The sequence below is a fragment of the Chiloscyllium plagiosum genome, unplaced genomic scaffold, assembly GCF_037043375.1.
Source record: "Chiloscyllium plagiosum isolate Xiang-an unplaced genomic scaffold, Cpla_swu_hap1 HiC_scaffold_8, whole genome shotgun sequence".
Taxonomy (NCBI): Eukaryota; Metazoa; Chordata; class Chondrichthyes; order Orectolobiformes; family Hemiscylliidae; genus Chiloscyllium; species Chiloscyllium plagiosum.
In genome coordinates this window covers 104736968-104762594 of record NW_028270146.1, presented here as the reverse complement: position 1 = coordinate 104762594, position 25627 = coordinate 104736968, and the positions used below count along the sequence as shown (strand labels likewise).

General features: G+C 40.7%; 2 protein-coding genes across 4 annotated transcripts in view; one reads left to right on the top strand and one right to left on the bottom strand.

Moving 5' to 3' along the window:
- cdan1 (codanin 1) overlaps nt 1-5449 on the top strand; it is a 130406-nt gene extending 124957 nt beyond the window's left edge. For both annotated transcript variants that reach the window (XM_043698388.2, XM_043698387.2), the window contains 2 exons: nt 4328-4441; nt 4569-5449. In XM_043698388.2, coding sequence (XP_043554323.2) covers nt 4328-4441; nt 4569-4706 — 252 coding nt within the window. In that variant the 3' untranslated portion in view covers nt 4707-5449. The remainder of the gene's footprint in view (nt 1-4327; nt 4442-4568) is intronic.
- Nucleotides 5450-5471: 22 nt separating this feature from the next.
- stard9 (StAR-related lipid transfer (START) domain containing 9) overlaps nt 5472-25627 on the bottom strand; it is a 299291-nt gene continuing 279135 nt past the window's right edge. For both annotated transcript variants that reach the window (XM_043698518.2, XM_087990203.1), the window contains 10 exons: nt 24712-24915; nt 23366-23549; nt 22727-22861; nt 17545-17656; nt 14941-15068; nt 13670-13734; nt 12285-12490; nt 8421-8500; nt 6129-6287; nt 5472-6046 (listed from right to left, as the gene is read on the bottom strand). In XM_043698518.2, the coding sequence (XP_043554453.2) occupies nt 5945-6046; nt 6129-6287; nt 8421-8500; nt 12285-12490; nt 13670-13734; nt 14941-15068; nt 17545-17656; nt 22727-22861; nt 23366-23549; nt 24712-24915 (1375 nt within the window). In that variant the 3' untranslated portion in view covers nt 5472-5944. The remainder of the gene's footprint in view (nt 6047-6128; nt 6288-8420; nt 8501-12284; nt 12491-13669; nt 13735-14940; nt 15069-17544; nt 17657-22726; nt 22862-23365; nt 23550-24711; nt 24916-25627) is intronic.

Genomic DNA, 25627 nt, shown 5'->3' with positions numbered 1-25627 from the left:
GGTATTAAAATGGAACTTAACTGCATGAATTGCAGAGTTCAATAAATACAGATTCAGACAATGGGAGAAAGTAAGGACTACAGATGCTGGAGATCAGAGTCGAGAGTGTGGTGCTGGAAAAGCACAGCCGGTCAGGCAGCATCCAGGGAGCAGGAGAATCAACATTTCAACCATGAGCCCTTCATCAGGAACATCTATTCTGCTCCTCGGATGCTGCCTGACCTGCTGTACTTTTTCCAGCGTGACACTTTCGACTCAGATTCAGACAATGGTATCACGTCTCAATTGTCATGACATAATGATGTGGTCCAAATGGCTTCCTTAACAGGATACTTTTATTTGGATAGCAATAATAAACAATCACAATCAGGAAACTGCAATTGCTATGTAGGTCCTTCAACATGTATGTTAAAACAAAACTCAACTGGTTGTAACAATTTGTTTGGCCAATTTATATTGTGTAGAACCAGACATGATAGGGTTTTAAAGGACATCACTGTGTGCATCTTTTACACACAGACTCATATGAGGGTCAGTTCCATCACAGGAACATCATTACTCTTCCACAACTTGAACAGGTGTTCTTTTAGCTTGCTTTGAAGTAGGACCATGCAGTAATTCCCTGCGGCTGTTTGCATCTGGCAGTGTGTTTTGGAATTCTCTTCTATAAGAGATGAAGTCTGTGAACGTTTTTAAGGCAATGACAGATTCTTGATAAACATGTGAAATGGTACATGGGAATGTGAAATAAAGCCACGGTTTTATTGAATGGTAGAGCAAACTTGATGGGTTGAGTGACCTGCAGTTGCTCCAAATTTATAATTTTGTATGATATTTTAGAAGTTATTTCATTGACCAATGTAGGAATTTAGTCATTTCAATTTAAGGTATGATTTTTAAAGGCCCTTAAATAAACAGAAATTTAAGAATATGATTCCTGTGGGAAGTAGGAAATCCTTACTTCGTGTAAAAAAAAAAACAAAATGCCTGGTAAACAACTACAATTTCATAAAAGCAACTTGAGCTGAAGAGAAATCCAGAAGAAAGTGGGCGGCACGGTGGCACAGTGGTTAGCACTGCTGCCTCACAGCGCCAGAGACCCGGGTTCAATTCCCGGGTCTCTGGCAACTGACTGTGTGGAGTTTGCACGTTCTCCCCGTGTCTGCGTGGGTTTCCTCCGGGTGCTCCGGTTTCCTCCCACAGTCCAAAGATGTGCAGGTCAGGTGAATTGGCCATGCTAAATTCCCATAGTGTTAGGTAAGGGGTAAATGTAGGGGTATGGGTGGATTGCGCTTCGGCGGGTCGGTGTGGACTTGTTGGGCCGAAGGGCCTGTTTCCACATTGTAAGTAATCTAAAAAAGTGAGAACTGCAGATGCTGGAAATCAGAGTCAAAAAGTGCAATGCTGGAAAAGCAAAGCCAGTCAGGCAGTTTCCGAGGAACAAGAGAGTCGACATTTCAAGCGTAAGCTCTTCATTAGGAATATTCCTGATGAAGAGATTATGCTTGAAATGTCAACTCTCCTGCTTATTGCATGCTGCCTGACCGGCTGTGCTTTTCCAGCGCCACACATTTTGACTCTAAAGAGAAATGTCTGAGCCTAGGAAGCATCAATTAGTTGTTTTAAAATCTAATGTTAATTTGGGACCCTAATTACCACAATGCAATTGTCAAGAAGACTAATGAAGATAAATCTTTCCTAAATTTGGAAAAATGGTAAACAGAAGTTGATGCAAATTGCCTGCAACAGGATATAGGTATGCAAGCAAAATCTAGATGGAATTTAATACAAAGAAGTGAGCTGTGTACATTTTGCCTGAAGTGGTGGGGAGATTCAACCTTGACTTATGGCACCATTCTGGGAACAGAGGGACCCGAGAGTTCATGTGCGTTGATCTTTGAAGAAGAAAGGATATGTTGAGAATGGTTAGCAAAGCTTATGGAATCCTCAACCTTCTAAACAGAGACACTGGGTACAAAAGGAGGGAAGTGTCACTTTAGAAATGTTACAAACATTCCTGAGAGGATGAAGAGATTTACCTGAATGGTTCATGAAGTAAGTTTAGTTGGTTCTTTTATTCTTCTTGGCATAAAGGAGATTGAGAGGCAATTTGATAGATAAAGTTGACATAAGTAGGGAAGTTGGGTAAGCTAGAGGATATTAAGTTGGACAAATCTCCAGGACCAGATCGGATCTATCCCAGATTGCTGAAAGAGGCAAGAGAGGAAATAGCTGGGGCCCTGATCTTTGTAGCATCCTTAAACACAGGTGAGGTGCTGGAGGACTGGAGGGTTGCTCACGTTGTCCCCCTGTTCAAGGAGGGTGGGAGGGATATTCCAGATAGCTACAGACCAGTGAGCCTGATGTCAGTGGTGGCAAAGAGGCTGGAGAAGGTACTCAGGGATAAAATCTATTTATATTTGGAAAAGAATGGGCTTATCAGTGATAGGCAACATGGTTTTTAGCGCGCGAGATCATGACTTTCCAACTTAATAGAGTTCTTTGAGGAAGTGATCAAATTGATAGATGAAGGAAGGGCTGTAAATGTCATATACTTTAAGGTGTTTGATAAGGTTCCCCATGGTAAACTAAAGGAGAAAGTGAAGTCACATGGTGTGCAGGGTATTCTAGCTAGGTGGATAAAGAACTGGTTGAGCAACAGGAGACAAGTAGTTGAAGGAGTTTCTCGAAATGGAGAAAAGTGACCAGTGGTGTTCCACAGGAATCACTGTTGCTTGTGATGTACATAAATCATCTGAAAGAGGGCACTGTTGGTATGATCAAGTTTGCAGCTGACATGAAGATTGGTGGAGTAGCAGAAAGCATAGGGGACTGTCAAAGAATACAGGAGACTATAGATAGACTGGAGAGTTGGGCGGAGAACAGGCAGATGGAGTTCAATCCAGGCACATATGAAGTGATGCATGTTGGGAAGTCTAATTCTAGAGTGAAAGGTACTGTAAACGGAAGAGCCTTGAGAAAAGCTGATGAGCAGAGAGATCTGGGAGGGCGGGTCCATTGTACCCTGACGGTTGCTGCACAGAGTGGTCAGGAAAACATACGGTATGCTTGCCTTCATCAGATCGGGTATTGAGTGTATTAGCTGGCAGGTCATATAAAAATTGTACAAGACATTGGTTCGACATTGCATTTAGAATATCGTGTACAGTCCTGGTCACCACATTACCAAAAGGGTGTGGATGCTTCAGAGAGGGTACAGAGAAGATTTACAGGGATGTTGCCTTCCAAGAAGAGAGGTTGAGTAGGTTAGGTTAGGATTGTTTTCATTAGAAAAAAGGATATTATGGGGGGGGGAGAGAGAGATCTGATTAAGTCTACAAAATCATAAAGAGTATAGACAGAAGCTTTTTCACAGGGTGAAGGATTCAGTAACGAGAGGGCACACTTTCAAAGTGAGAGGTGAAAAGTTTAAGGGAGATACATGCAGCAGGGGGTGGTAGGTGCCTGGCATGTGTTGCCAGCAGAGGTGGTAGAGGCAGGCACGGCAGATGCACGAGTTGGTGGGGAGCAGAGGAATACAGATGCTTAGGAATTGGGCGACAGGTTTAGACAGTGGATTTGGATTGGCTCAGGCTTGGAGTGCCAAAGGGTCTGTTCCTGGACTGTAAATTTTCTTGGTTCCTCTTTGTTCTATAAAGTTTTAAGATTTTGGATAAGAGATGGAGGGGAATGTGAATGGTAATGATCTGGTTCTTGCTAGTTACAAGGGGTTGGAAGTGGTGATAACCAATGATTAAAAAGAGAAATTGGATAGACAGTTGGAAACTAACTGGGAGAGGACTGAATGCAATTGACTGGATTACACCATGGGATGAATAAGGGTGGCCTCCTTGCTGCTGTTCCTAAAATTTTGGTTAACTTACATAAGACAATAATCAAGTGGCTTTTCTTATATGCCTATTTTAATTTAAATGTCCTAGAAATAAAGATTGTTGTGAAGTTGACTAGATTCCTCCATTCCAACAAACAGGAATGCAGAACAGTAAGCCCTAAAAGTGAATTTAGTATTTCCTCTTGATTTCTTTGTTGAGCTTGTAAAATCAATAAGGTCAGGCTAACTGAAATTTAAAAAAATTTACCCTCAATAAATCACAATTCATGTAGGAAAGCATCTTGCAATATGCCAAGGAATCAGCCCTTGTAAATATTTCATAGCAACGGTGTCGACCTATTTAAAAAAATGGGTAAAAGGAAATTTTACAATTTGGAATATATTATTTTATAATTAAGAGGAAATGACAACTGGGAACACTAAAATTTCTCATGTTATCCTTTATGACCAGTTTCTTTTCCTGCTCCTCCCCAGTTATGTTGGAATGAACTCTCCTTTCTAATTCGTGGCCTTACTGAGCAGGGGCTGATGAAGCCGTCAGAAATAGAGAGTTGCTGGAGGGACCTTTCATGGCAGCCTTGGCCTGAGGTAATGGAGCTTGAATCATTCTGTTCAATCAAAGCTTTCTCTTAATGGAGGTATTATCTCAGCTCTTATACATGTTGGTTTGAAAACAGTAGAAATTTTTTAAAACTAATTCTTTTGTCCCTTTCAGGATTTCGTTCTTGTGATAGAATCCGTATTTGGGATCTGTTCAGAACTGGCAAAGATGGATAAAATGGAAGACCAGATGCCAAATTCATTACCAAGTAAAATAGCAGGGCTTAGATTGACTTCTACAAAAAACACCTAGCCTCAGTATTTTGCAATTCATAAGTGCAATTCATTTGGGGTGGGCAAGGATATTTTATATGTTTTACTGATGCTGCTAAATTTAATAAAATATTCACTTGTGAATATTTAATGTAGTTCACATTGGACTATTCCTAAAAATTTTTCAATTTGGCTATAATTAATGAAGAACTGACAATCCTGACTGATTTTACAAACAATTTGTGTGTATTAAACAAAGCAATAATAAGTATTTAGAGATCCATTTCAGAATGATACCATCACTAGAGGATCAGGGCGAGCACTCAAGTTAAAGAATTGACACTGAAATAAACTAGGAAGTAACTATGAATTCAGTATTCTTAAAATCCTATGCTGAAAGATGGGCTACAGAGAAAAAAACAACAAAAGCTTGTTTATAAAGTGCAATCTGTCTCATTTATTGGGCCAAACAGGAATTCCAAGCTTCATTATGTCAGCACCTCACTTATGTGCCCATTTAAGTGCTTTTGATTTTAAGTTAAATATTGTTGGAGAGCTATGATGCTGTATTTTATATTAAATTATTCTGATGCTTTGAGAGTGTAAGATACATGCATTAGGAAGGTCAAGCTGGAGCACAGCATCCTTCAAATCTCTGGTCCAGTTATAATAGGGGACAAGGGCAGGAAATGCAGCCTAGCTCCTGCTCCATCCAACAATGTGAAAGACAGTACTGAACTTGTCCTCTGTTTCCAACCACAATAAAGAAGTGATCATGCAGTATGTAGACCTTGTGTTGAAATTATTTTTATGGTTTTTTTTATTGGCTTCATGCTAGGAGAATGGCGTATCTAATAATGACAATATTTTACAAATCAAAGCATTTAATGACCATCCAAATTACTTAATTCCATGGAATCTGACAATTATATTTCAGAATTGATTGTATAAAATAACATATATAAATAAGTACAATTGGAATTTTGCATACAAAAATAAAAATCTTAACTGTACATTTAATAGAAAACCCAGAACAGCCACTGAGTGTTTTGTCCCGAAGGAAGGATTGTCTTGAGCTTTCACAAGGATTGACCTAGCAACTGCAGTAACATTGTTTAAAATACAAAAATCTGTACAAAACCAAATATATTAAACACAACCTTCAATATTACTGATTTTAAGTTAGACAGGTAACAAGTTTTTGAATGCCAAATCTGATTAGATTAGTAATGCAGCAGGGAGGAGGCTGCACCGATGCAGTCTTTACACAACAATAAATCAAATGGAGAACAAACTGGCTAGGTTGGCAATGCACAAAGGCTGTCGCTTAGCAACTGACCCCAACAGTCTGGCAGGGAGAGCAGGAGCACCAAGGTCAACCTTTAAAATCAGAGAGGAAGAACAATATCAGCTTTATTCAACATTTTTACAAACTAATTTAGTTGTAATGCATAATTGTTACCTGAGTCAAGTAGATAAGTCTAGTTATTTCCTTTCCATTCTGTGTGTCAGGCTGCAAAATCCAACCACTCGGCATCATTTCCCCTCGTACCAAATCCTTCACAGGCCGAGGCATTGATTCCTCATATATTGATTGCATTGCAAGAATGTACTGCTGATCCTGGTGAAAGAAAGATGGGTTCATACTATAACAAACTTCACTGTAAATGAGAGTAAAGTCTGTTCTCACTGCCAAACCATTATCTTTCCATTAACAAATGGAGCTTTCACTCCCCTACCAACTTATTGGGATGTGAGAGAAATGTGGGCACCATGAAGGCAAAGTAATGTTACTGAAAATGTGGATCCTGTCAACATGGTCTACAAATTGATCTCTTCTTAGAATGTATGCTCTGCCTTCTGAAAAGCTAGAGCAACATACCTGCAGCTAAATAAGTTCACATTAGCCTGTTTGGAGAACAAATGTTGCCATCTCTGAACCTACCTACTAAGCTCTTCTGGTAGAGATACAGGATCTGTTTATAGGAGTGACTATAGCTTTCTGCAGTAGGCCAGTAAGTATGAAATGGACTCGACACCACACTACAAGACTACCTGACTGACTTGGAGTTGCTATCAGTAGAATGCACATTAGAAAAGTAATTTATTGGCTGTCAAGGACTTTGGATTTTGTGAAAGAAGTCACATCAAGCATCCGGAGTTCTGTATTACATATCCACACACTTTGCAGACCATTACTGTTGTGTCATAGGGAATGAAGCTTAGGATGATAAACAGCTATCTCAGTTGTCATCTCTTAAAAAGAAATTAAAGTGGATCTAAAAAATGAGTGGGCAATGGAACTTAAGGTGATTTATATACAAATGAACATATAGATTAGGAGGCTAGATCATGGCTAATCTAATTGTAGCCTCAACACCCTGGTCCTTCAGGAATCTGACCCTTCTACTTCTACAGGCAAACAATTCTCTACAACTCCATTTTAAATGGAGACCTCATTTTTAAATTTGTGCTCCCCTCAGTTTCTAATCTCTCACAAGCATAGACATCCATTCTGTCAAGTCCCCTCAGAATCTTACATTTCAATAAGATTACTTCTCATTCTTTTACTCTCAAACAGGCCAAATGGATAACCCACTCTCATTCCAGGAAACAGTCATTTGAACTTCCTCTGAATTGCTTCTAATGCAATTATATCCTTTAACTAAAGAGACTAAAATAGAACGTGAACAGCCTTTTCTTGTGATCCTGCAAGCAAAAGTCAGAGGCACAGAGGCTATTCAATAGGATCATGGCTGATTAAACACTTCAATGTTTATTATTCATTCCACCCCATGACCCTGCATGCCACTAGTATCAGAAATCCATCAATCTACCTAAGGACTGAGCTTTCACAGCCCTTTGTGGTAGAAAATTCCAAAGAGTCACAACCTTCTGAGTAACAAAAGGACTATCATCATCTCAGACATAGTGCCATATGAGAGGGTGTTTCCCTCAGGAACAGTCTCAGAATAAAGGGATGCCAATTTAAGACTGAGTTGAGGAGGAATTTCTTCTCAGAGGGTTGAAAGTCTTTGAAACTTCTTACCACAGAGCGCTGTGGGAGCAGAGTCCTTGTGTATATTTAAGGCTGATTTAGGATCTATCTCAAATGTTATGGGGAAAAGGCAGGAAAGTAGATGTGAGGAATATCACATCAGCCATGATCCTGTAAATGGTGTGCTTGTGGTCCCAAACAGCCTACCTTTTTCCTTTTTCTTATTGGTCTTACTATGTCCATTGGCTATCGATTTTGTTCATAAAAGCTCCAAAGGTTTGTCAAACAGTATTTCACAATTGTAAATCCATGTTATTGCCAATTATTATCTGAGTATCTATTTATCCATTCATTATAATTGATTCTCCCCACAACGTTTGTAAGGCCAATAGGTCTATACTTTCCTGCTTTCCTTCTTGGTTGCTTCTTGAGGATGGGGTGACATGTACTATGTTTCAGTCCACAGGAAGTACTCTAGAACCTATCTAATCACTACAGCCACCTCTTTCAACATCAGGTTGTCAGGATTTATCAACTTTCAGCCCCATTAATTTCTCCTGTACAATCTTCTTACCAGAAATCAAAGGAAAATAGAATTAGTATGTTCCTCGGTGAAAACAAAGTATTGAGCTTCTCTGCCATTTCTTGTTTTCTCTTTATAAATGCCAGTCATAGACAAAGATAGTAGTTGTCAATCAAATAATGCAACATATCCATTGCCCTAACAAGAATCCACCTGAAAAGGAACTGCCTTACCTCTTTTGCCTCCACACTGATGCAGCAGAAATCCCGAGGCTGACTGAGGTAGCACACAGAGGTGTCATTCACAAGATAAACTTGAGGAAAGATAATCAAATAAGGTAGCATAAATTTTCAGTGAAACATTCAACACTTATATTTAAAGCAATGTATGATGCAAATTGAGACTGAATTGTCAAAAAAAGTTGCTGACTTTTTTTAATGAATTAATATAAATACATAATCTGCATATTGAGACTCTGAACTGCATCAACTTCACCTACTGAAGAACAAGTCTCCTGTCTGATTCCAACACAGGAATCCATTCAGCATGTCGTGTCTTTGTCGGCTCATTGAAATTGAATTCATTGAAAATTATTCCCACCCCCATATGCCTCAAAACATTCAACAAATTCTCTTGAATATAACTATGGAATCTGGTTCTTTGAAGAACTACATTCCATTTAACAACAATTTGCTCTAAATTTTTTTATCCTTTTTCATTACATTCTGGCTAATGTACAGTAGTACATATCCCAGAATGAAAACCGACTTGAATGGATCATGTTCTTTTATCTTAGTTATTATGGTTATCAGTCACTGAAATAATCACAGGAGGCTACAGAGTTTCTTTAACAAGGGGACAGAAGTTCATTACACAAAAGCAAAAAACAACCAATTATAGAACACAGTTTGGAATATCTTAAAACACAGCAAAACAAAGTCTCAAATCCAGAGATATTATCCCTCTACCAAATCTGATTTTTTTCCTGGGAACTATGTAGTCTTTTTACCTGAATAATCTCAAAACTGAAATCTTGGATTTTCTCATAACTCTCAGATTTCTAACAAATCTCTCCTGGGCTGTAAGTTGCACAAACTGAACTCTTTAGGTACTGTGAGGAGAAAAACAGTACTTGTTCTGATTCGACTCAGGTCTCCTCCAAACTGCCCTGGTTTCCTAAACTAGAATAATCCTCAACCAAGTACAAATCCACCTGTTGTAAACTACCATAATAAAACAATTTTTCATTAGTACTCTAGGCAGTGATACATACTGTATTAGGTCACTTGCAGGATTATCTGACCTAGTTATTAAAAAAATCTTCATATATGTAACCAATTTAAAATTTACCACTATTTTAAAGTTCAAACTCTTAAAAGTAGAGTTGCTTTTTATTTGTCATTTCTACCATATACAACTGATATAGTAACAACGAGACAGTGTTCCTCCAGGATCACGGTGCTACATGGACAGCACAAACTACATGATCAGGATGGTATAAAGTGGATGAAGGGCTTTTGCCCGAAACATCAATTTTTTTCTGTTCCTCAGATGTTGCCTGACCGCTGTGCTTTTCCAGCACCACTCTAATCTTGACTCTAATCTCCAGCATCTGCAGTGCCCACTTCTGCCTACCATTCCTAAAGTGCAGTACCCAGGAATGTTCTCAGTCCTCCAATGGTTTATAAAGATTAGCATGAGCTCTTTGCTTTTGTGTTCTAATATATCTGTTCACAAAGCCAAGGAGCCTCAAAATATTTTTATAAGCCTGATCAATAACATTCAAAACATTCATCCCCAGGTCTCTGGTCAGAAGAGTCAAAAGGCAGACTATTATTTAAGAGAGATTCCAAAGTTACAGCGCTGAGGGATCTGGTTGTCGTGCGTGAAATAAAAGGTATGCCTGCAGGTGCAGCAAGAAATCAAGGTGTCAAATTGAACTTTGGCCTTTAAACACCACCTCTCTCCGCCACAGAAATAAAAGCAGGGTGTTTGTAAAGCTGCACCTGCAGTACTGTGTCCAGTTTTATTCCCTATATTTAAAAAATAATGTATTGACATGGGAGGCAGTTCGAAAGAGATTCATGAGGCTGATTCCTGGGACGAAGGAGTTGACTTATCACAAAGAGCTGAGCAGGTTAGGCCTTTATTCATTAGAGTTTAGAAGAATGATGAGTGATCTTATTAAAATATCCAAGATTCTGGAGGGATTTGACAAGGTAGATGTTGAGAAATGCTTCCACTCGTGGGCAAAGTAGGGGACATAGAATAAGGAGATACTCATTTAAGTCAGAGATACAAAGGAATTTCTCCTAGAGAGCTGTGAATGTTTGAAACCAGAGAATTATGGAGGCTAGATCAATGAAACCACTTAAAGAGGATAAAAAAGAAAGGTTGATCTTTGAAATATCAAGAGCTGAGAATTTTGAGGAGTGGCATGAAAGGAGCCTGAGAAGATCAGTTGTAATTATATAAAATGTTGGGGAGCATTCAAGGTGCCTAATGACCTATTCTTGCTCCTATGTATGTCCTTGCTGTTTACTGCATTTAGATTTGTTTCCTTTGAAAAGTCTATTAGATTCTGTCCTGTATAGCCAAGGATAAAGGAAGAGCAGTGTCCTAATCACAAACCTTGCTATAACAGTACTGGAACCCACATCGTCACTACGTTTTTTTGCCATTTAGCTAACTCTGTGCTAATGTTGTCACTGCATCCCTCGTTCCATGACCTTCAGATTTCTCTGAGGTCCTTTATAAAACACTTCTTGAAGCTTCACATATACAACAGTGACAACACAATCCACTCTCATCAATCCACTCTGTTACTTCAACAAAAAACTCCATTAAGTGAGTTAAACATGATTTCCCTTTGTTGTTCATCATTGTTTGTAACATGAAAAAAATTCCCATTTTGCCTTTGTTCAATTTTGAATATCTTAATCTATCTTAACTTTATCTACTCTATTTGCGTTCTCATAACCAGTGTAAAGGTGAGCAGGAGTGAAGGTCACTCTGCTCCCATGTATTAGCCATCAAAATAGAAGAATGTGCAAAAATGTAACAGGACTGAAAAATGACTACTTATTTACATATCCCTGGCAAATTCTCCAGTGGTTTTCTATAATGCAACCACTATACAAACATCCAGAGAATGTGGGGTTTATTCACATTATTTACTTATCCTTAAAATACACATTGCAGGAAGTTATATATTGAGATATGCAGAGTGTACTGTAATCTGGGATAGTGCAGCCAAGTGTTTTGGAAATCCTTACTGTCACACTGGGGTAGGAATGCCAGAGCATATTGATCAAGTGTCATCATGGTGAATATGAATGTCCTCACTAATGCCCTTACCACTATCAACAATGCTGAGAAATGTGGAAAACGCCAGGTTCTCATCTGGTAGGGCCGCCACCGATTAGCCACTGTCCTTTCACCGCCGAGGACCCTTAGCCACCACCTATTGGCCACTGAGGACGATTTGCCACCACAAGTGTTTGTAATTCATTTTTATGTATAAACCAATAAAATGATATTTATTTCACCTCTTTTTTTTATCAATATGTAGTTGTATAAATAAAGGGGACTGAGAAGTAGGAAAGAACAGGCGGGAGGGAAAACAATCAGTACATGTATATATATTTCTGGTGGCGAATAGTCTCCAGAGGTCAAACGATCCCAGTGGAGAAACGCTGGTGGCGAACCAGCAGTGGCTAATCATCGGCGGCGAATGTGCCGTGGCGAATCGTCACCAACCCCTCATCTGGCTATGCTCCAAAGTGATTGTGAGATTCCTGACTGTAATGCAGTGTAGCTACACGGGAGAGTTTGAGATTATTGATGACCACAGAGGTGGGAGACTAGGTATCATAAGCCCCAGATTTGATGTTCAAGTAAAAGAGTTCGAAAATGATAAAATTGGCAGATATGATCAACTCAATACACCTGCTTTCCCACATTTCTCAAAACAACCAAATTTAGGAGACGTGAAGCAATAAAAGTAATTGCATGATTTCTTTCCAACATTTTTTTTTCTTGAATTTACATTTATCAAATGATGTTATTTTGCTATCTCAGGATTAGTAGCAACTTACCAAGCTCAATGCCATTTCCCAGTTGCTGATGTATCTTCACTGTTTTCACTGAGCTGTCGTAAAGCTGCCTCTTACTGTGATCTTTCACAATGCACCACACACAGTGTAATGGTTTCTCAATCACACCAACACCCAGAAAGCCATGCTTGGTTGGGGAGGCATATTTCTTATAGAATATTTGGACCCCTTTTTCTGTGCAGTGATATCTAATGACCACAACAAATATGAAATCACACAGTGTTAGTTTGAGGGATTACTCCTTTCTTTGTCAAAACTTCAAGTTCTGACTCAGGCTTACCACACCAAGGATTACAGCATAAACAAAATTATTTTACTCAGTGCTCAACATGGCCAATTGTATGCTTTCTCTATATTAGAATTATACAAGAGAAACACAAGATAAATAGAGAGATGTATCAATCATGTTTATTTTTTAAACACAAAATTTCACTTATTGTAAACAAACCTTTCTCAATGAAGATGTAAAACTGGTTAACACCTCAAGTTTGTATCAGGAAAATATGAACATCTACCCCTATTAATATCCCAAATCACATATACTAGCTGAAGAGATAGATACTGATTTCACTCTGCAATGATTTGTTTTAGGAAAAAATACACATGATCAATAAGTCTTAGTTCTTGAAGGGAACAAGAGAAGGATGGTGTGAAATGTTGAGACTACTGTCAATCTGATATTCTATCACATGAAGACCCCATGTCACCAAACACAAGCAAATGTCTTTGAGATCTTTGTCGATATAACTTGCTCAGGAAACACATTATCAAGGTTTCCTCCAGATACCTTACAGGTGGCCAGTCAGGGTTCAGACCGGACCACAGCTCCAGCACCATACTGGAATCATAATATAGGGTTTTCAGAGCTGAGCTGTGTAGCATCTTACCGTCCCCAGGTCAACCACCAAGTGCAAACTCCAAAACATTCTCAAAAGAGAAGGTGCAACCTTACAGGGGTCAATCCATGCAAGGGGTCTGCAGTAAACAGACACCTATCGCACAACAGGTGACATGCAAGAAATGGCTTATTAAAAAAGAAATCCATTGTCCTTTCATTGACATCTTTAAAAAAATCCTTTAAACTTTTGTCCAAATAAATATTAAATTGGAAACCACCATAACAGCATAGATCTAGGCAGTAATAAAGAACAGAAGAACATGCTTTCCTATTGCAACAGTGCCTCAGACAATATTTATCCTTCAGCCAATGACACTCAACAGATGATTTGTCATTATAGTGTGCTGTGTACAAACTGGTATTGCATTACAATAAGTGTGCTTCAAGAATACCTCAAAAAGGGTGCTAAGGGAGTGTAAGCTTAAGAACAAGAAGAGAAAGTTTTGACTTGTCAGAGTAATACACCTACCTCCAGCCAGCTGCTGATTTGCCATGAAGAAGATTGCTGAGATTGTTGATGGACGCCACCATGACCTGAAAAAAATAAGAGACTGCCTGGATGGTTTCTGTGGGCAATATAAATAATAAACTGCACATGGCATTTGGTCATCTAATGATCTGGGCAGAATTTTGGTTGGGACTAATGCTGTTACGAGTGGGCCCACTGCTCAGCGATTAAGATCACATAGAACATAGAAGAATACAGCGCAGTACAGGCCCTTCGGCCCTCGATGTTGGGCCGATCCAAGCCTACCTAACCTACACTAGCCCACTATCCTCCATATGCCTATCCAATGCCCGCTTAAATGCCCATAATGAGGGAGAGTCCACCACTGCTACTGGCAGGGCATTCCATGAACTCACGACTCGCTGAGTAAAGAACCTACCCCTAACATCTGTCCTATACCTACCCCCCCTTAATTTAAAGCTATGCCCCCTTGTAATAGCTGACTCCATACGAGGAAAAAGATTCTCACTGTCGACCCTATCTAAACCCCTAATCATCTTATACACCTCTATCAAGTCACCCCTAAACCTTCTTTTCTCCAATGAAAACAACCCCAAGTGCCTCAGCCTTTCCTCATACGATCTTTCTACCATACCAGGCAACATCCTGGTAAACCTCCTCTGCACCCGTTCCAGTGCCTCCACATCCTTCCTATAGTATGGCGACCAAAACTGCACACAATACTCCAGATGTGGCCGCACCAGAGTCTTATACAAGATATGTAAATAAGTAATCATAAGTAGTAAATAAGTAGTCACCTCAAAGTATAGAATACTTTCCAGTCACCCCAGTCGGAACCACATTTATAGGTATACAATGTGAAAATCAGACTCAGCCATGATCCACCCAGGCCTGTTGAACCTCACCTAGAGACAAAAAAAACCTGCAGATTCTGGAATCCATAGTTGACAAACAGGAGGCTGGTAGAACATAGCAAGCCAGGCAGCAGCAGGTAGTGGAGAAGTCGACATTTCAGGTATAACCCTTGTTCAGGACGAGAACTGAAGGGTTATATCCAAAACATTGACTTCTCCATCTCCTGATGCAGTCTGACTTGCTGTGTTCTTTCAGCCTCCTGTTTGTTTACTGTTGAACCTCACTGGCTAAGGTAACATCAAAAATGAGCCACTCGAAAGAGGAATTGATCAGCTTCCGCAGTGGCAGACACAGCCAGCAATCCCCATTAAAAAGATATTTTCATCAACATTACCTGGAATCCTGGGAAAACGTACCTCTGCTTTAACAGAAGCTACAGTGTGAGTTGCCAAATCCTGGTATTTTTTAAAGTAGTTAGAACTTGCGGTGTGACTGATGTGGTGTGATATATTCCCTGAGACAGACTCAACAGGTGAGCAGGAAGCTGCAGTAAGAAAATAAAATTATGTAATGATATAACGCCCTCTTCTGAAGCAAGTTCAATACTCCATAATGTTATGACATGGCGGTGAACCCCTCTGTTAATTAAACTAGACATCCAGAAAAGCTCACCTCACCTCGTAATCTGTTAAAACATGGATGACAGAGAACTCCCAAATTACACTATTTAAAGAAAATAATATCAGTTTATTCTTGAATTCTGAAAATGAACATTAAACAACAACTATTCATAAGTCTAAGAGCTCCCTCCTTTCCCTTAACTGCTTATTACCTACCCCTATAACAATAAAACACTTATTCAAATTACATCAACTTAGTTTCAAAATCATACAGTGGCTGTCATCTTCTGTGTCTTTCTTCTTCTGGCTGAAAACCTCCCTGGGTCATCTTTCCTTTTATTGTGAAGATGTTTCATATGAAAAGATACTTTTGACAGTGTTTCAATGTCTTATCTCTCTCTCTCGATGGCAGTTGCTCTGTCCGATTTTCGAAATGGCTGGCTTTTTTTTATATCCCCAATATTGGATTGTCTCATTGGTTCGATGTTGGCAAAACAATAAATTCAAACTCAATTGGGCGTTAGTATCTTGGGGCATAATTTAAACTGATTGGTTAAATTCGAAATGTCGTCAAAACAGCAACCAACTCAGGTATCTTTTTCACAATCAAATATGTTATATATTTTCCATTTTTCAGTACACTGAGACTGTTCTTGCAAGCTCTCAGTGCAGAACAGCATTCACTCTCTCTGAAAGGTACAGTTCACACCTTCAACTTCATAACAATAAATACAGCTACAGTTTCTTTTTTTCTAATCCTGTAATCCCTTGTCTAGATCTCATGACGTTTCAAAACCACAAAATCTTCAAGTCTCAAACAAAAGAGAGAACCTTGGAATTTTAATGACAAAGTCAGTAGAACTATCTACTGTATTCTCAGGTGTTTAAAGGAGCAAGCTGAATGCTGGAATGTTTATTGAGTTGTATAATACTGTAATTTAGTGCTGACACAAACCTGTATTAGGCTCTGAAAACACGACAGGAACAGAGTTTCGATGTACTAATTCAGAAATAATATTCAGTTGTTAACTTGTGGGGTTTTTGTCATGTATTTTGTTGAGATCATGCCCACACACTTATCTACAGGAACCCATGTGTTTGAACTGGCCAGTTGATCTACCAGGCATGCCTAAAACAGCCCATATGTAGGCACATAAGGCACTGCCACTAGTCTTGGACTAATGATCATTAGGAATGTGCAAGAGACCACTGTTGGAGAAGTGTAGATAACTTGGGAGGGGGTTGGGGTTGAAGGAATTTACAGAAATAAGGCCGCATGGAAATGGAACATAACAACATTACAGCACAGTACAGGCCCTTTAGTCCTCGATGTCGTGCCGACCTGTGAAACCAATCTGAAGCCTATCTTTCCTACACATTTCCATTCTCATCCATATGTTTATCCAACCACCATTTAAATGCCCTTAAAGTTGGTGAGTCTACTACTGCTACAGGACTTACCACTACTACTACTACTACTCTGAGTAAAGGAACTACCTCTGACATCTGTCCTATATCTATCACTCCTCAATTTAAAGCTACGTCCCCTTGTGCTAGCCAACACCATCTGAGGAAAAAGGCTCTCGCTGTCCACCGTATTTAACCCTTGGATTATCTTATATGTCCCAATTCAATCACCTCTGAACCTTCTCTCTAACAAAAACAGCCTCAAGTCCCTCAGCCTTTCCTCAGAAGACCTTCCCTCCATACCAGGCAACATCCTGGTAAATCTCCTCTGAACCCATTCCAAAGCTTCCAAATCCTTCTTATAATGTGGTGACCCAAACTGTACACAATACTCCAAGTGTGACCGCACCAGAGTTTTGTAGAGCTGGAACGTGACCTTGTGGCTCTGAAACTCAATCCCTCTAGCAATAAAAGCCAACACACTGTATGCCTTCTTAACAAGCCTATCAACCTGGGCGGCAACTTTCAGAGATCTATGTACGTGGACACCGAGATCTCTCTGCTTATCTACACTACCAAGAATCTTACCAATAGCCCAGTACTCTGCATTCATGTTACTCCTTCCAAAGTGAATCACCTCACACTTTTCCACATTAAACTCCATTTGCCACCTCTCAGCCCAGCTCTGCAGCTTATCTATGTCCCTCTGTAACCTGCAACATACTTCAGCACTATCCACAACTCCACCGAAGGAGGAGGTGGTTTAATGTGAGGGCTTGCTGAATGAGAAGCTGCTCAGGGTGAGCAATTACTGAAGGGATAGATGAATGGAGCTTGGTACACATTGAGGTATATATTCAGTTACCGAGGGGATAGGTGAATGGAGGTTAGTACACATTGAGATATATATTCAGTTACTGAGGGGATAGGTGATTGGAGCTTGGTACACATTGAGATATATATTCAGCAGAGTTAATATTCACGGTTACTTACCGTGGACACTTTCGATGGTCACATCTGCTGGATGGTCTGTTACATCAACATGTGATCTTCGATATGCTGTCCGCCCTCTACTAGTTATCAAGGCATCAATACCACTTTTGTTCTAGCATTCAAAAGACAACAAGAAAACAATGAGCAACTAAAATAAACAAATATAAGTTAATATACTGTAAAAGAAAACCCATGGAATCCTGAATCTAAATGGCAAGAAAAGCAATAAAAGTCCAAATATCACATACCGACTTCTGGAATTCCGATGGGTAAAATGTCTAACTCATTATTCTGGGTAGACACAGCTTAAAACCTTGTGTTACCAACCTCCAAAACAGATGCCTCTCCACCATATGAGCAGTCTCCTGTAATACCCGAAGCTCATCATCATTTAGAACAAGCTGACCTGCTCAGTAAGCAGCCAATCCACTAGTTTTAAACATTCACTTTCACATCCCCTGCACACAGTGCCAGCATGGGATGTGACCTTCTGAACCCATGGCCACTTCCCTCGAGAAGAGGGAGGGCAGCAGATACAATGGGAACACCATCATCTACAAATTCCACTCCAAGCCACTCACCATCTTAACCTAGAAATATATTGCGTTCATTCACTCTCACTGTATCAAAATCCTAGCATTACCTCCCTAAGGGCATTGTGGACTGCAGCTGTTCAAGAACACATCTCACTACCACCTTCTCAAGGCCACCTAGGGATGGGTAATAAATGTTGGCCCAGCCAGTGATGTCCATATACTGGGAATTAATTAAAAGGAGACTTGACCATGGACAACAATTCTAAATGAACCAGGTACCATTTCTAAACTACAGAATGTGGTCAGGTCCCCTGCCCAATGCTTTGATTTTGTTTAAAGTTCTGCAAGCAGGAAAGAAGATGCTTTGATGATTATTAAAGCAATTAAAGTTTGCTTTAGTTATCACTTGCTGAAGCAGGGCAGTGTGATATTTTAGAATATTGAAATTTTGTTAGGATTTCAACCTTCCTGTTCTGCCAACAGTTACACGAATCATGGCTTCAGAATCTATCTCTATTAGTGTGTCTGGGTGTCTCTTCACATTATGTCATACACAGAGTAAAATGTGGACTTATTCACTACACGATGACCTGTGGGGATTCAATGTCAAAATGAGTGTAATGGTCTATTGTATAGCATTTATTTTTCGGAGTAACCAAAACATACAGAAATCTGATACTGTTAATCTCTGACACAGTTTATAGAATTAATATTCTGTCCCATGCTGCATTGTTGGGGTTGTCATCTTTTGGATGAAACCTAGTCTTACCATCCCATAACACGAAAGTTTTTCCTGATACATTTTTGAGTAATGAGAGATCTCTCCCTGGTGTCGTGGCTAATACGTATTCCTTGACCAACATCATTAATTCAATCATTACTATCATTGCTAGTGGTGGGGTATTGTTGTGCACAAATTCATCAGCAGTCTCCCGTCTTATAACAGTGGTATCACTCCATTAACAGTAAAGCACTGTGAACTGTCCTGAGATTGTGACAGACTCTACATAAATGCATTGACAAACAGCATAACTTAGATTGAAATAATGTGGTTCTTGAATCATCATAGAATCCCTAGTGTGGAAACAAGCCTTTTGTTCCAACAAATCTACACTGACCCTCCGAAGAGTAACCCACCCAGAGCCATTCCCCTATCCCTATTGCTTTTCCATTTCCCCTGACTAATGCACCTAACTTACACATCCCTGAACACTATGGACAATTTCAAAGTTTGTGAGAAGATTTGTAGCTCGGGTGCTTGTTGTTGTGGTTCTGTTCGCCGAGCTGGGAATTTGTGTTGCAGACGTTTCGTCCCCTGTCTAGGTGACATCCTCAGTGCTTGGGAGCCTCCTGTGAAGCGCTTCTGTGATGTTTCCTCCGGCATTTATAGTGATTTGTACCTGCCGCTTCCGGTTGTCAGTTCCAGCTGTCCGCTGCAGTGGTCGGTATATTGGGTCCAGGTCTATGTGCTTATTGATAGAATCTGTGGATGAGTGCCATGCCTCTAGGAATTCCCTGGCTGTTCTCTGTTTGGCTTGTCCTATAATAGTAGTGTTGTCTTAGTCAAACTCATGTTGCTTGTCATCTGCGTGTGTGGCTACGAAGGATAGCTGGTGGTGTCGTTTCTTGGCTAGTTGGTGTTCATGGATGCGGACTTCCTGTTTGTCCTATGTTGTGTTTTGTGCAGTCCTTGCATGGGATTTTGTACACTACGTTGGTTTTGCTCATGCTGGGTATTGGGTCCTTTGTCCTGGTGAGTTGTTGTCTGAGAGTGGCTGTTGGTTTGTGTGCTGTTATGAGTCCTAGTGGTCATAGTAGTCTGGCTGTCAGTTCAGAAATGTTCTTGATGTATGGTAATGTGGTTAGTCCTTTGGGTTGTGGCATATCCTCATTCCGTTGTCTTTCCCTTAAGCATCTGTTGATGAAATTGCGGGGGTATCCGTTTTTGGCGAATACATTGTAGAGGTGTTCTTCTTCCTCTTTTTGCAGTTCTGGTGTACTGCAGTGTGTTGTGGCCCTTTTGAACAGCGTCTTGATGCAACTTCTTTTGTGTGTGTTGGGGTGGTTGCTTTCGTAGTTCAGGACTTGGTCTGTGTGTGTGGCTTTCCTGTATACCTTTGTGGTGAATTCTTCGTTCGGTGTTCTCTGTACCATCACGTCTAGGAATGGGAGTTGGTTGTCCTTTTCTTCCTCTCTAGTGAATCGGATTCCTGTGAGTGTGGAGTTGATGATCCGGTGTGTGTTCTCTATTTCTGTGTTTTTAATGATTACAAAGGTGTCATCCACATATCTGACCCAGAGTTTGGGTTGAATTTGCGGTAAGGCTGTTTGTTCTAATCTTATTTAGATTAGATTAGATTACTTACAGTGTGGAAACAGGCCCTTCGGCCCAACAAGTCCACACCGACCCGCCGAAGCGCAACCCACCCATACCCCTACATTTACCCCTTATTACCTAACACTAAGGGCAATTTAGCATGGCCAATTTACCTAACCTGCACATCTTTGGACTGTGGGAGGAAACCGGAGCACCCGGAGGAAACCCACGCAGACACGGGGAGAACGTGCAAACTCCACACAGTCAGTCGCCTGAGGCGGGAATTGAACCCGGGTCTCTGGCGCTGTGAGGCAGCAGTGCTAACCACTGTGCCACCGTGCCGCCCACATTGCATTACAGCTTCTGCTATGAGTCCAGAGATGGGTGAAGCAGAAGCTATAATGCAAAGATTAGAACAATTTCATCAACAGATGCCCAAGGGAAAAACAACGGAATGAGGACATGCCACAACCCAAAGGACTAGCCACACTACCATACATCAAGAACATCTCTGAACTGACAGCCAGACTACTGTGACCACTAGGACTCATAACAGCACACAGACCAACAGCCACTCTCAGACAACAACTCACCAGGACAAAGGACCCGATACCCAGCATGAGCAAAACCAATGTAGTGTACAAAATCCCATGCAAAGACGGCACAAAACACAACATAGGACAAACAGGAAGACAGCTAACGATCCGTATCCATGAACACCAACTAGCCACGCAACGACACAACCAGCTATCCTTAGTAGCCACACACGCAGATGACAAGCAACATGAGTTCGACTGGGACAACACTACTATTATAGGACAAGCCAAACAGAGAACAGCCAGGGAATTCCTAGAGGCATGGCACTCATCCACAGATTCTATCAACAAACACATCGACCTGGACCCAATATACCGGCCACTGCAGCGGACAGCTGGAACTGACAACCGGAAGCGGCAGGTACAAATCACTATAAATGCCGGAGGAAACAACACAGAAGGGCTTCACAGGAGGCTCCCAAGCACTGAGGATGTCACCTAGACAGGGGACGAAACGTCTGCAACACAAATTCCCAGCTCGGCGAACAGAACCACAACAACTATGGACAGTTTAGCATGGCCAAATCACCTAACCTGCACAACTTTGGGCTGTGGGAGGAAACCGGAGCATCCAGAGGAAACCCACGCAGACAAGGGGAGAATGTGCAAATTCCACACAGACAGTCACCCAAGGCTTGAAATCAAACCTGAGCCACCATGCTACCCTTGGACCAAGCTGGCATACGTGGTGCAAGAATAGAGTCATAGAGATGTACAGCACGGAAACAGACCCTTCGGTCCAACCCGTCCATGCCGACCAGATATCCCAACCCAATCTAGTCCCACCTGCCAACACCAGGCCATATCTGTCCAAACCCTTCCTATTCATATATCCATCCAGATCCTTTTTAAATGTTGTAATTATACCAGCCTCCACCACTTCCTCTGACAGCCCATTCCACAGACGCATCACCCACTGTGGAAAAAGTTGTCCCTGAGGTCTCTTTTATATCTTTCCCCTCTCACCCTAAACCTATGCCCTCTAGTTCTGGACTCCCCCACCCCAGGGAAAAGATATTTATCCTCTCCATGCCCCTCATGATTTTATAAACCTCTATAAGGTCACCCCTCAGCCTCTGATGCTCCAGGGAAAACAGCCTTACTCTATTCAACCTCTCCCTCTGGCACAAATCCTCCAACCCTGGCAACATCCTTGTAAATCTTTTCGGAACCCTTGCAAGTTTCACAACATCCTTCCGATAGGAAGGAGACCAGAATTACACGCAATATTCCAACAGTGGCCTAATCAATGTCCTGTACAGCCACAACATGACCTTCCAACTCCTGTACTCAATACTCTGACCAATAAAGGAAAACATACCAAACACCTTCTTCACTCGCCTATCTACCTGCGACTGCATTTTCAAGGAGTTATGAACCTGTACTCCAAGGTCTCTTTGTTCAGCCACACTCCCTAGGACTTTACCATTAAGTGTATAAGTCCTGCTAAGATTTACTTTCCCAAAATGCAGCACCTTGCATTTATTAATAAATTAATTGCCATCTGCCACCCCTCAGCCCATTGGCCCATCTGGTCAAGATCCTGTTGTAATCTGAAGTAACTCTCTTCGCTGTCCACTACACCTCCAATTTTGGTGTCATCTGCAAACTTACTAACTGTACCTCTTATGCTCACATCCAAATCATTTATATAAATGATGAAAAGTAGTAAGGCAAACAAATTGAAAAATGCACTGAGTTCTCATCAACTTGTCTCTGCTGTGAAGTCTGACCTTGGTTTGAGAGTTGTTGTCTGGACAGGCAGTGTTGCTGCTGCTGTAGCCTGATGTGGGGTTGGAAAAGAGACTAAGACTCGATCCGCTGCACAAACTGCTTCTGCTAACTACGTTCTTCACCCTTCCTTTCTCCTGTTGAAGGAAGAAGTCCAGCAGACATTCAATAGTTAATGTTCTGTGTAATAAACAGCTCAACAATTCCATTACTGCTGTGAGTTTAAGATTAATAAGAACAAGACACGTGAAAGATCTGGATAAATCACGCACATGCTGAAACACTTTTACATTAGTGGTTAAATAAATAATTATGACAGATGCAAAATGTTTGACTTTGTTATTTTCAGAGGTTACAATTATTCCTTAGTTCAATTCTCATTGTGATGTTGATCTTTCCAATAATGCACAGTTTAACAATGTTGCAAGTTAATTTCCTCTAACTACAGTTTTAAAATGCATATTATTTACCTGCACTGGCAGAATTGTTTGCAAGTGTTCATTAATGAGATTATGGTCAAACTCATCACAAGTTTAAACTAAATTCTTATTCATATACACATTGCATTTAATGTCAATAGACTATGGATACCTGGTGCGTACACCAATGCCCCATTAGATTTGCTATCTCCCGAAGGTTACCTTCAATATCTGCGTGATCATCTGTTGCTGCAATCGACATTTCTCCATCTCAGTCCTTGCACGGAGTTTATCTGTGGCCTTTGCTATTTCCATTTTCGCTTCCTCACGTGCCTTCTGATAATCTCTCAATAGATGCTCAATCTCAGAAGTGCTCTCCTCTCTACCCTTCACAGCTGCTTGAGTTCTAGAGAGTTACAACAATTTATGAAGCACGTAAAGGTAGGCAGGCCTTTCTCTGTGTACATCAAATGTATGATTTACAACAAGGCTGCAAAGCCTACAGGTACTGATCGAGATGAGGTACCGATAATCATTAATTTTCACCAGCTGATGAAATGATGCTTTTAGATAATTTAAAGCTCCAAGTAATATTCATTTCTCCTGAATTTCAAATCAGCAGTTCACATACAATCGCTGAAGGTTCCTACATACTTTACCTTCCCTGGAGATGCAGGGAAACGGTTAGAAAAATTTGTTTGGATGGGGCTACCCGGTACTGGAACCAGAATTGTTTTTATTCCAGTGACTTGGACTGAGATGAAAGTTGGTCACATTTGGGAAAGCAAAGCAAAGCACTGAAACGTGCAGCACAGGAGGAGGCCATTTGGCCCACTAAGCATACCAGCTCTTTCCTTGAATCAGTGTATGTTTCTCTTTCAAGCATTTATCCAACTTCCTTTTGAAAATGCTGAGTGAACCTGCTCCACCACCCAATCAGATGGTGTGTTCTGAATTCTTCTCATTTGCTTTAGGCAATTTTGCCACTCGCCTTAAATCTACAGCCCTTGGTTATCCACTGGACATGATTTACCATTTACTCTGGCGAAACTCTTCCTGATTTAAACACCACTATCAAATCCCCTCCAAGCTGCTTTCCTCGAAGGAAGATAACCTCAGTTGCCCCAGTCTGTCCATGTAACTGTTATAAATCATCCCAGGAAAGATACAGGTAAATCCCCAATGAACCCTCTCCAAGGCATGGATATCCTTCCTAAAATATAATGCACACAATTGGACACAATACTCTGACTGAAGCAAAACCATAACAATTTTCATTGAAAAGAACACCACTGAAATTTCCCATTGTGCATTTTAGCTCTTCCTTCAAATCAATCTATTCCATGACCCATTCAGACAGTGCATTCCAAATTCTAACAATTCTTCATTCAGCATAACCTCTTACACACTATGTGATTATTTATAAAGCTTGACTAACTGCTATGTTAAACTGCCCTTTAGTAACCTCTGGGCTTCAGAAACAGAATATTTTTCTCCGCAGCAGTGTTTCTGCTGCACTGGTCTAACCATTTCTCAATGCAACTTTCCTTACGTAGCCAGTGACTCACTGTGTGCTTTCCACAAGTTCTTGGCGTATTCGCTGCAGGTAATCCCTGTGTGCGCTCGGATGGTCTTGATCTGCGTGGGAGGTGGTTGGACACTTTTGGCATCGTGAGGTTAAATATTTCTGTGGGCTCAGGCTACGGGTCCTTCTGAATTTCTGTAGTCTTTCATTTCTCTCCTTTCTCAAAGCCTTTATGGTTTTCATGTGCCTTTTTTTAATGTGTAGGAAAAGGTAGAGAATATTAGCATTTTGATATTTTTGGTACACTTTAAAGGGTAACTATAAACTTCAGAGTTAAAGGGTAGGCAAGTCACTATGTAAGACTGTGTGCGTGTGTCGGGATGCTGTCAATGGTATCTTGAAATACAAAATGAAATTGCTGGAGAAATTCAGGAGGCCAAGCAGCAGAAATAGAGGGAGAAACAGTTAGCGTTTCAAGACTGATATGACTTCTTCAGAACTGAAGAGAATTGATGAAGTAATGGAGTTTTTGTAGGAAAGAGGAGGAGCAAGTGGAAGAGAAGGGAAGGTCAGGGGAAGTTTAGGGCAGATTCGATATCAAAGATGTCACGGAACAAGACACAAAGGTGGCTGTAATGGTTGTGGAGAAGATAAGACACAAATCCAGAGCAGGCAGACATGACAGAATAAGGATGAGCAAAACTATGAAAAGCAAGATATAGATTAAGGGGAGTGGGTAAGAGGAGGAAAATATCAAAATGGAGTGTAGAGTCTGAAGCTGTTGAACTCCATGTTGAGACCAGAATGTTGTAAAATCCCTAACCAGTAGATGAGGTTCTGTCCCTACAGCTTAGAGGATTTTGGACTGCTAATCTAACCTGGCTCTTTAAGACACTGTTCAGGTACTCACTGAAAGAGCAAAGAATCCTCGTGTTAATGTGGTAGGTCGGTGACCAGGC